The sequence below is a fragment of the Haplochromis burtoni genome, unplaced genomic scaffold (genome assembly GCF_018398535.1).
Source record: "Haplochromis burtoni strain Fernald_Lab_line unplaced genomic scaffold, NCSU_Asbu1 Contig_121, whole genome shotgun sequence".
Classification (NCBI taxonomy): domain Eukaryota; kingdom Metazoa; phylum Chordata; class Actinopteri; order Cichliformes; family Cichlidae; genus Haplochromis; species Haplochromis burtoni.
Window position 1 is genome coordinate 1543856 of NW_024582482.1, and position 12274 is coordinate 1556129.

General features: G+C 40.5%; 1 protein-coding gene across 5 annotated transcripts in view; it reads right to left on the reverse strand.

Annotated features, from left to right (window-relative positions):
• The window catches only part of LOC102294962 (protein MTSS 2), a 78078-nt gene that overhangs the window by 17852 nt on the left and 47952 nt on the right, over positions 1-12274 (reverse strand). For 3 of the 5 annotated variants that reach the window (XM_042223846.1, XM_042223844.1, XM_014335814.2), the window contains exons 4-10: positions 9716-9800; positions 8815-8906; positions 7710-7784; positions 5203-5211; positions 3050-3207; positions 2471-2578; positions 2284-2381 (exon numbers count right to left, since the gene is read on the reverse strand). In XM_042223846.1, coding sequence (XP_042079780.1) covers positions 2284-2381; positions 2471-2578; positions 3050-3207; positions 5203-5211; positions 7710-7784; positions 8815-8906; positions 9716-9800 — 625 coding nt within the window. The remainder of the gene's footprint in view (positions 1-2283; positions 2382-2470; positions 2579-3049; positions 3208-5202; positions 5212-7709; positions 7785-8814; positions 8907-9715; positions 9801-12274) is intronic. The other 2 variants (XM_042223845.1, XM_005929220.3) reach the window with 1 other exon arrangement.

Sequence of the window (12274 nt, forward strand, 5' to 3'; positions counted from 1 at the left end):
GTTGTAGAAAGTGATAGATTGACAATTAAAGGAAGTGTTGGAAGTTCATATGATGGGTTGAAGGACCAAGAGGAGTTTACAGCAAATCGTTGGTTCATCAGGTCAGTGAAAACCCGCAGTGCGATGCGCAGTAAAGCCACACACCAGGAACAGTTAAAAGTAGAGACCCGCAACAAAATCAGGTAAGCAAAGATCCAGCAGGAGAGAAAGAGGGCAAATCACATGAATGCACACAAACAAGACACAGGTAATAGAAGATAAGTGAAAAAGAGTACACAGAATGGCAGTTGTTTTGAGTGGAAAAGTGGGAAAGAAAAGGACAGGAGGGGGTAGACAGAGGGTGTGTAAACTTAGAAGGATCCAGCACACACACATCTATACACACAGTAAACACTGAAGGCAAAATGCTGTGAATCCGCTTCACATGCACTGACACTCATACAGTTTGCTTCACAGAACCATAGAAATCAGTTTGTAGTCTTTTGAAAGTATTTAGTTTTTTTATGCATTTGGCTTGTAAAAGAGAGGCTGTCATAACTTATCTTAAGGCCAAAATCCTAGATTCTTTATTATCATTTATTTAGTGCTGTTCTGTCTGAAGGCAGTGCTTCTACAAAACTGAGGATGACCCAATCATCAAAAGCTTGTTGAAGCACTCATCCAAGTGACGTCTTCAGTCTCAGCTGACTGCAGGTTTCCCCAATCTTATAAACAGCACATTTGCATAATGACTGAAACCAGCCCACTGAAGGAACAATGGGCTGGGAGGTCAGTTCCTTAATCTTAATCATGCAAATTCTCATGACCATTGATCAACAACCACTGACCAAAACATCTGAGTGACCTCACTGGAGGATGAACATCTGACTCTCATCATCCACTGGAGCACAAACTGGGTGTCATCAGGACACTACAACACAGAGCGAACACCATCCCCACAGACACAGCGGCCAGGGAGGCAGAAGAACAGCACATCAAGAAGGCCCTGAGTAAATGTGGTTATCCCAGCTGGACTTTTGTCAAAGCTGGAAAGGCACCTTAAAGAAAGCTCCAGCCGATCCAGGAGAGAAGGACAACCGCTCCATAAGCGAAAACCTGTAGTGATCCCATATGTGTCAGGAGTATCAGAACAGTTGAGACACATTTTTTTTTAACACCGGGTTTCTGTGGCTTTTAAACCCCAAAACACGCTGCGCCAAAAATTGGTCCACCCCAAGGATCGGGTCCCCCGAGTAACATAGTGTACGCTGTTAAGTGCCAGGAGGATTGGCAGGATTTATACATCGGGGAAACCAAACAACCTCTGGCGAAGCAGATGGCACAACACAGAAGAGCCACCTCGTCAGGCCAGGACTCTGCAGTCTGTTTACACCTACAGGCCAGTGGACACTCTTTCAATGATGAGGATGTACACATCCTGGACAGGGAAGAATGCTGGTTTGAGCGTGGAGTCAAGGAGGCCATTTAAGTGAAAAGGGAAAGACCGTCTATGAATCGAAGAGGGGGCCTAAGGATACACCTTTCGCCATCTTAGAATGCTGTGATTGCAGCCATTCCCCTACTCTCTGTGAATGGTACTCATGGCCATTGATCATTGGTCTTTGATCAGTGGGTTTTAGTCAGTGGTTGTTGATCAATGGTCATGAGAATTTGCATGATTAAGATTAAGGAACTGACCTCCCAGCCCATTGTTCCTTCAGTGGGCTGGTTTCAGTCATTATGCAAATGTACTGTTTATAAGATTGGGGAAACCTGCAGTCAGCTGAGACTGAAGAAGTCACTTGGATGAGTGACGAAACGTTTCTCCCACAAAACGCTACATCCAGATGAACAGAATCAACTTTTGGAGATGTATAAATGACCTTCAACAGACATTTGGATTTAAACAGAAACATCCTTTTTTCTGATGCCCTTTCAACTACCTTAACAATCAACCTTTCACTCAGCATTTTCTAATTTGCTGGCTAAGTTTACTTTTTAATATTTTTTTTAATGGCCATGTTAGAGCTATATGTGGTCCAGTTTGATCTAAATTGGGTCCTATAATTATGCAGAATCACCACAGCCTGATTATGAAGGAACATTTCTGGGGTTAAATGAGTGGCTCTATCACCCATAGACACTTGTTTTTCGGGGACTGCACAGAATGTAATGACAGACTGACATGTAGACAAAACAATTGACAATCACACTGACATATAAACATCAAGGATGGCTCCTCTTTCTGATACTCAGAACACTGCCTATGTGTGTATGGATAAGAGTGTATTTGTGTGTGAGTACCTGCACATGCTGCTCTTGCGTGAGCCAGAGCTGCTTGGGGATGACGGAGGGGTCTGATAGGACCAGCTGTAATCGGACCCCTTTAGATCTTTAATCACCTGAGAGAACGTGTAGGAGTCAGAGGTTTGTCTTCTATTTGTTTCTGTCTTTGTGTATTCTGGATGTCATGTTTGCGTATGCTTTTCACCTGTTCACTGGCAGGGGGCAGTTTGTGCGGATCAGTTGTCAGCACAGTGAGGTCATCGATGATGGCCTGGAGATGGGTGATCTCGCCCAGCATAGCAATCTCTCCATTCTTAAAACAAGATAGAAAACATTTTTACTTTTTCTTTTACACTAAAGTCCAACGATTCTCAGTGTACAGTTTCCACAACAACCATAACACAGTTAATTATACTCAGAGCTCTAGTCATTTTTATGTATGATTATTTTTTGTGATATAATTAAACTGTAAATTAGGTACTGTAAGCAAAGCAGTTTAGTTTCTTGTCTTTATAAAGATAATGTGGTTGAAGTGTCAGTACGACACATAAAGTAACAACTCATTTTGTAGCTAAATACATGTTTTTTGTTTTTTAAGGGGGCAATATCAAACAATGGCCTCTGGCATAAGGGTTCAAATACAGTAATTATCAGTGGAGCTGTTCAGTGAACATGCTTCTCTGTACAGCACTTCAAAAGTTACTTTAGACAGTGCTTGCCCTCATCTGTCCATCTTTCCTCCTGCTGTTAAAGTCTATCACATTTCCTCCATATGTGTCCTCACCACAACTGGCTGAAGGAAACCAATGAAGGTGCAGAAGCGACCCCTCTCCTCCACCAGGGCACGGCGCACCGCCTGCTTCTCAGTCTCCTCCATCAGCAGGCACATGTCGGTCACATCCTGCATGGCACTGTCGAGCTGTGGCTGCAGGTCCCCTCGCCCTGGGTGGGAGAAGGCGCAGCAGTGGGTGAGAGACGTTTATCAAACGAGAGAGCAGAGACTGACACAGGAAGGTAGAGGTTTTCATCAGAGGGTGAAAATGAAAAAGGAAAGAAAGATGGAGGTGTGGAAAAGTGTTAATGCAACTAAATGTGGATATCTCTCTGTCAAGCTTTGCTTTCCATAATGCAGGAGTTCATCAAACCGCTAGTACAGATTATAAAATTTTGACCAAGACAAAAAAAGCAGCAACTTGTTTAAGTGTTTGTTTTTAAGCTATTTTAGCTCTGTATTTGTTCTAATGTTAATGTGCAGTAGTCAGTTTCCTATGTTGTTTTTTAATGAACTAAGACTTTTTGCTAAAAGTTTTGCTAAAAATGTAATGTTATCATATCTGTTGTAACTATACTGCAATACCTTGATAATAAAAGCTTAAATATAAGTGCATATGTAATCTGAAAAAAGAAATTCTATCTGCTATCTCTAAAAATACATCAAATGCAGTAAATGGAAAGCAAGACATGAAATATTTCTTTGTAGTTTTACAGCATGTAAGAGCAGAATGAGGAACAAAATGACAGAGATAACAGACGAGGAGGGGTAGCATGAGAGTCAGACTGAAGCCTGCAGTGTCACTACAAAGCTGATAGTAACAGCTACAAAAGTCATGCAGGAGTCAAGGAAGAAGTTCAGTTACATCATGCATTGTTAAAAGTGACACTACACGACAGCTAACTACAGACGCTGAGCTCTAATCTGTCACGAGGGGCAAAACTTGTTTAGGAAGCATTGGAGCTAGTTCACGTAGTTTTTAAAAAGGTCATGGTTACAAGTTTCATTAGTTTCAATGGAGAATTAAAAGCTAAACCCCAGTTGACCATTTAGGTGCAATAAATAAACTGTCATGTTGTTGTTGGCTCAGTAGAATGATGCCCATTACAAGCAAGGCTGGATTGCCCACTGGGCACAGTATGTAACTATTCAGGTGATCCGAAAGGTTGAGGTTCAAAATGTGACATTCAATTTGTGGTAAAAAGACTACAAATAATTATGTTTGTGCAGAAAAGTCAGAAGTATATTTTAACCTATAAATTAACATCACTTAACAACATTGCTACCCCACCTCATGAATCACCGGTCACAAAAAAATCTCAATATCAGTTGTTTCAGGCAAATTAAAATTTTCTGACTGAAACCTTCCAACATCAAAATGCATGATCTTCTACAATGACCCTAACACGTCTGCTCTGTAGAAGATAATGAAAGTTTTTTTTTTTTTATCATTTTTTCTGTGTTGATTTAAAGCTTTAAATCTTCAAATCTGGTCATGCAGACTTTTGAACATTGTCTGGTTTCCCTGGCACCAAAGGAGGAATAAAATATGGGAAATACAACACAAATACAAACGTCAGTTTTTCCGTTGGCCACTGGGCAAACTGTTTTCTGCACATTTTCTGCACACAGACTAGAATGGAGGACTTAGCTGATTAAAATGAAGAAAACAGACTGAGAGTGATGCAGTTCAGGACACACACAGCACGTGTTTCATGTTTAAACTAGAGTGGCACCAGCCTAAAAGCACCTGTGTTGTAATGGGGCCTCAGATAGAAATTTAGCTTTAAGGCTTTATTATTTCAGCTTGCAATGTGCTTATATGGTGTACTTGACAAAATAATTGTATGCTAATTACATTACCATAAACTCATAACTAATTAATAACAATTTATGCACCGAGAGCGAGTTAAATTAAACAAAAGCCTACAGCTTATTATTGGAGTCCCTGTGGTGGGTTAATCCAGCCCTGATAAGGTTCTCTCTATTCCCCTTAAGTCTGCTTACATGACTATTTCATTATGAAAGACAATTTCCTGATATACCCCCAAAACTTTTCCATGACCTCAAATTTAGTAATAATCACTGCCTGCAGGCAAATGCTGGAAATTTAAAAAGAAAAGGATGTGATGCGGTAGAGCAGCGAGCGGCAGGCTGATACTTACCCTGCATCTCTATAGAAATACCAGAGGGGAGGAGAGACAGAAAGACGTAGCAGTGAGAGGGGGAGACAGAAAAAAAGGAAGCAAAGTAAGGAAAGAGAAAGGAAACAGAGAGAGAGTGACAGGGGCGGGGAGAGCAGAAATAGCAGAACTCATTGTTAGGGTTAGTACAAGGAAGCCATCACAAGACAGCCACAGTGCCAAATGTTAGAGCAAAATAACACAGCTGCAACCAAAAGTTCAATCCAGAAACAATAATATCCTCAAGCATCAGCTGCGATGGGGCTTATCAGACACAGGAACAGACATTGCACAGTTTCACTGTTAATCTAGTCCTGTTATAGGATAGTTTAGGTTTTCAAAAGTGGAGCTGTCTCATTTTGGAGATGCACCCAGGTATGCAACATTGTGGAAACATTGTGCCAGTGTGGAAGAGATCAGCATCAAAACGTATTTTAGCCACATGAACTCTCATGTCATGTGAACTAGAATGTCTGATGGCTTTAAACATTGCATGGATAGAAGTTCAGACTGAGGACTAAGGAGAAAGGGCAGTGTGACGTCGCGGTATGCTTTTGTACTTTTTTAAAAAACACATTTTGCTGCTGACCCTTGAAAGCAGGACTTTGCTTATCTGTTACACTGGTAACTTTTCAGTTACAGTACATACAGTAGGTGTGTGATAACTTGTACAATAGGTAACGCACTGACTACTGTGAAGCGCCTCATACAAACCCCCCGTCAAAGATATCAGACTATCGTTTTAAGATAATTTCTTATATTACCCTTGTTTAATGTGAGAAAATGACATCTCTAAGCATATAACTTGCATTCAGATTCACAGTCACTGGGTTGCTTTTGAAGGTGTGGACTTCCTAAAGAAATCAGGCTAGAAAAAACTGACATGATCATGACGGGACTTTTTATCAATACAAACGAAATCTTTAGTGAGAAACAAACTGAAAACTAAGATTCATAATTTATATTAAATAGTAGCCTCTCTAATATATACTAATATACATTATTGCTTCACAGGAAACCTCTGAAGACAGGCTGAATTTAAATTCTTCTTCTTTTTTCACTGATTTTGATCATATATGATTTGAAGCAAAAAAAAAAAACTTACCAATTTAAATGGTGCAAACTTTTTTGAGGTACCAGTATCAACATTATCATTATTATTATTGTTATCACATTACCAACATTCTAAGCGTTTGTTCACAGCAAACCTTTCAATTTTTTATTTTTTTCTGCTTTCCATAGGGGCGCATTTTTCGCCTTACAAATAACTGTTTACTCTGTTTCCAACATACTAATGTGCTTACAAGCCATTCTCCCTAAACAGAATTTAAAGATTAAATAGCTGTTTCCTGTAAAATGTTAACTTTTTTCTTTTTCTGTTTCAGTCCATTAGTTGTGTTTGTGCCAGCACAGCACAACAAACACAGCTAGCCTCATCCAACTACTGCAGTAATAAATGCTAATGCAAACCCCACCTAACTAAGTAAAGAGGAATGACATATTAACATATTGACTTGCTTTTCTGTTTAATAATTGTAAAGACAAAAATGATGGACTCTCACAAAGACTGCTCCAGGAAGTCCAAGAGTTACCTGTGCTTTGGACGACAATTTGTTTTCTTATTTTTCCCATGAGGCAATGCAACTGTAGGCTACGTAAAGGCTACCAGAGTGTGGAATACTACACCAGAGGACCTGACCTCTACAATATGGTAATGTAAACCCACCTGACACAGTCAGGCATGAGTTACTGTGCATATAGAAGGAAAAGCTCCATCATAGCTGTAGGAAAACCTTTTGGAAGTTGTCCTCATGATGCAGGCTGAGAGACTGTAATGAGCGTGCTAAGTATTCATCAAAGCAAAATGTGGCTACTTTAAAGATACTTCAAATTGAAAGCGCATTTTGCTTTCCCCCCCTCTCTTTCTACATAAATATAAATTTAAATTCTGACAAACCCTTGAATGAGTGTTATATACTCATTCAAGGGTATATGTTTTATATAAAATATAAAACAACAATTTCAATAATGATAAGTAATTATCTTGAAATATATTTTAGACAACTTGCATGTGTAAATTAGTCTGCCTGGCAACTGAACGGAAGCAGCAGCAGAAAGAAACCAACAATTATTGGCTGCTGCCTCACTGGGTAAAGCGATTCCGGACAAATGAGAAAAGACCTGTAATTTTTCAGAACGCCACCAGATGGCAATATAAACTTATAACGACTTAAGTTACTGTTTGGATGATGCTCACGTAGTCTGTTATCAAGAGTGCCAGTCAGATACAAAATGGCTCATTTTTTGTGATTAACTGCAGCCTTACACTTACGATGTTGTGTTTAGATAAATAACAGTAGGAACAATGAACTGGATATCTAAATATATTTACAGCTGCAATACATAAAACACACAAACAGCACTTGTACAAGAACTGTCTGAGTGACAACCATGAGCCTGAGCTTGACTGTTAGACAGCTGACCGTTACCTTTACGAGCCTTCTTCTGCAGTTTCATGGTGTCAGATGATTTCTTCTTGATCTCGTGACGTGACCTCTTGTACTCTTGACAGAGAATAAAGAGAGATGTTTTAGAAAAACGAATGCAAAAGCTGCTGAGCAAACTCATACTGTCTGGCATTTCCAATAATAACTCAAATAGAAACAATATTAACTTTCAGGAACCGAAACCACCAAGAGGTCAGCGAAACACTGATTATTACGTTTGGTTTCAGATGTACACGTACCCGCTCCCGTTTAGACACTGTTGTATACAAAGGTATAGTTTTAGAACCGAATGATGTGGAAGCAAATGTTTAAGTAAGATTACCTGTTTACTGCGGAAACACATATTAACAGGTAAATATCCTGTTTATATTGACAAAGGCTAGTTCTACTCCTGCATATGAACATACAGTTTGGTTTGGGACAAATTTTCATGGTGTCAGGTTTCAGTCTGATCATAGTCTGAATAGTATGGTTTATGGAATGAGGAAAAGACAACATGTATTTGGCACAATGATATCCTAACAACACTGGCTTTGTCTTTTTTAAAGCATTTGTAAAGAATGACCAGCGCACAGAGCAGGAAGTGTCCCGGCTACGTCAGAAGCCCCAAAACATGCTTTCCCTCAAAGTTTAGGTCAACTATCTGACACCCTGGCAGTGGGACAGATAACTTGATGAGAATACTTCCTTGGCATTTTCAGACATGATTCTTTGGCTGTTTGACAGTTAGGACATCTGCAGGCATTACTTTTCCAGCTGCTAGGGTACAAGCTTACAAGGAGTGACGATGAGCAGGTAAAGAGGAGCGTAGCTCTAAGAAGCTGCAATGTGATCAAGGTAGGCATACACGCCACATGCAGCGCTGCTGAAACCTCATTTTAAAATGGTGTGCAGAGTTTGCTTTTTCTGTTCACTGCTAGCCTGTGCTAGCATAGCAATGGTGCAGCCCAGCTGATCAAACATTTGCCCTTCTGTTAGAGCCGTACATAAGCAGTACACTTAAAGCTACTTCAGCGGTGAGGATATGGGGTTAGAATTCAGTGATGTTGAAGTTGAATGAATAAGCAAATCTGGGATTTCTGTGTACCTTTGGCGTGATCCTTATCCAGCTGGTTGGCTGTCTTCTTCCAGTCCTCAATCTTGTCCTGAAGAGGAGTGATAAGACTCTCCATCAAAGCACTGTGGGAGAGACAAAGAAGTAGATATTTGAATGCAAGTTAGATGCACTGGCAGTATCAGAGTCAGTGAGCAGGGATTCATTAAATAGTTCCTAAGTGTGACATTGTGACAAATGACTGGTTTAATGTAAACCTGCAATATTCAGATTTCCACAGAACAGTGCAAAAAGTACAAAACATATTTCTGAAAACATGTTAATGTATACATCACCTCCACCTATTGTTCTACTTCAGAATTTTAGTAACTGGACATTTTCCCACAACATGTCCACACATGCATACACATGTGATACACATGCTCAGATATTAAGATAAATGCATGACTATTACGACATGTGTACATCTTTTATGTAGATAAATCATTCATCAAAAACCCCGTCATTACCACAGTCATAGATCATTATCGCCATTACCATCATCATCAGCGTAATAGCTTTTGCTGTGGAAAAGTCATTAGAAAGTAGAAAAAAGGAAGATAAAGGCAAACAATGGTTGAAAGCAGGCTCTGGTGAGGTTTCCAGAGCGGTTTGCATTGTGTGCCATAGCTATATTTATTTACAGCCACTTCAATATGGATAGACAGACCAATGTTCCTAATGGAGTCCATATTGCTGTCAAGAAAACCTCACCAAACATGTGCCCCATCATAAAACAAAGTCAGCTTTACTTGGAAATACACACATAGTTGAGCATTTTCTGACTTCTGAAAGATCCTGATGGGCTGGGCTGCAGTTTATGATCAGAGGAAAAAGTTACAGAAGGGAACAAATTCCTACTTGAAATAAGGGAGCTTGAAGGATCATTTCTTACTTGGTGAACTGACGAAGTTTGGCCTCAATGCTGCGATGCCTCATGCACATCCTGGTCAGAGCTGATCCAATATCTCTGGTTGCCCCTGGAAAAACAAACCAGGATCTTATTGTGAAGCATAAAATCTCCTAGTAAATTTACCACAAAGACCTCTTTTTTCTGTTCCACAAAAACACAGATCACAAAGCTGTGATCAATATTTACGTTACAGCTCGCTGTGTGCTGTGTAATGTAATGCAGTTAAAAGCGCTGCATCTTTCAAACACACGAACAGCTACACAGACTTTGTATTATTTTACCTCCAGCCAGTGTTTACACAAGACACCGATCTGCCTCGTGTAGAAACTACGCGCACACCCCGGCTTCATCCAAATAAAGCAGTGTCTTGTGAGTGTGTGTGTCCTGCGCAGGGACCCAGTTTCGTGAGTAGCTAACCTGCAGCTGTAAACAGCAGTCTATTTTAAGGCAGTAGATCCATGTGGAAAAAGTTGACCTCAGAGTTTAAGTCAATTTAAGTGATGGCAGAGACTGCTAACTTCCAAACAAGGTGCTCAGACCTGTTGCCGCTGCGCTACAGGTGGAAAGCCTGCACAAGAAAAGTGATTAAAGCTTTATTCTCATGCTACGCATTTAAAGACTTTTAAACAGAAGTCAGGCTTATATAGTATACCTTACCTAGAGAGACCATAATCTCTACTGCCAGTGAAATGTATATAGCAGAAAATTCAGATTAAACAGCAACCAAATGGGATTTCCTCCTGTTTATCATACAGGCTTAGGCTGGCTTACAAAGCAATGTGCAGGGGGAGTACAGCAGGAGGAAGGGCATTAATCTAATATGTTCTTTTTAACATTTTCATCCAAAACTGGAATTATAATTTCCAAATAAAAAGGACATTTTCAACCAATGCACACATTTACTGGAACTTTACTTCCCACTGGGTGGCTGTAGCTCAGGTGGCAGAGCAGGTCAGCCACTAATCAGAAGGTCGGTGGTTCGATCCCAGGCTGCCTCCGGGCTGCATGTCAAATATCCTTGGGCAAGATACTAACCCCATGTTTGCCTACTGGTGGTGGTCAGAGGGCCCGGTGGCGCCAGTGTCCGGCAGCCTCGCCTCTGTCAGTGCGCCCCAGGGCAGCTGTGGCTACAACGTAGCTTGCCATCGCCAGTGTGTGAATGTGTGGGTGAATGGGTGAATGACTGAATGTAGTGTAAAGCGCTTTGGGGTCCTATGGACTAGAAAAGTCCATTTACTTAGCTTTAATTTCACCACATAAAACACATAATTTTGTAATTGTAGAAATATTCTTGATTTGCACTCTGCCTGTCTGTGTCCTGCATTTGGGTGCTCACCTATGCACACTCCACATGACAAAATGATTGAAATTACTTATTAGTTAAATATATATTAGTTAATATTGTTAAATATTCGTTATTTAACAGCCCTGAACTTTTCTAGACCTTACTTAAAGGAACTGCATGTCAGGATATGTCTAACAGAGTTGAACTGAACATTCATCAGGACCATGCAGCGGTCTCTCAAAGCAGGTGTGTTCTTATGCAGTGCAGAATTTGTTAGCAAGACACAAAAACGTTGGTACAGCAAGCTTTCTGGAGTCAGTTTGATCATGTTTGAACAGACTTGAGCTGCATGCAGATAAACTGTGAAGAGCTTTTAAAAAAAACTGACTGCACTCTGAATGCAGTGATGAGTGGCCCGAAGTGAAAACTGGTTTCACTAGATGCCCCAGAGTTTAGCTGGCTCAGTCGATAGTTTATGGTTTGTCAGACTGATGGTCCACTGAATTTGCAGTGAGTAAGTCATGTGTCCTGCCTCCCGCACACTCCATCCAGGCAGCTGTCTCATCTAAATCTGAGTGCTTCTGGTACACTTAAATGAACTCTCTCCTGTTGCTTCCTAGATGTGAGAAATGTGAACTTTGGACAGTCTCCAACCTAATCTCCTGATATCCTCTGAAGTTCATGTGTGAAAACAGCTTAGGGTGATGATGAGGCAGTTAAGCTTTGGGAAGTTGGGTTAGAGTTTTTAAAAAGTGAAATATATATTTTAAGGAATAAAATTCCTGCTGTTTCCTGTTCAAAGGCAGACATCCACGTCACCACTTCCACCACAGTGGCCTCAGCAGCTTTAAACCTTTGACACACAAACTAGTCTAGAGTACCCCGTAATTACCAGGGAGCGTGGAGACCTCCTTTGCAGTCAGTTAAATCTGCATTACCTACTACATTTGATTTCACAAAATCAGTGTTATGTGGGTTCCCTTCTGTTCTAATATGAAACAATGATTTGGTGCTATTCTTGTCTGATCAATCTAATGCCTTGCTCATGAGCAGTACAGTGGTAATTAGTATTGTTCATTTAATTTCCTCACCAGATAGTCAGCAGATTCAAATCAGCAACCCCTTGATTAAAACAACCACAAGGCATATACTCAGATGTATCAGGCATACATCTGAGTATATGCCTTGTGCCTACCACACAACCACACACTCACAAACGCCAAACCACACACATGGACTCTCTCCCCCTCTCTCTC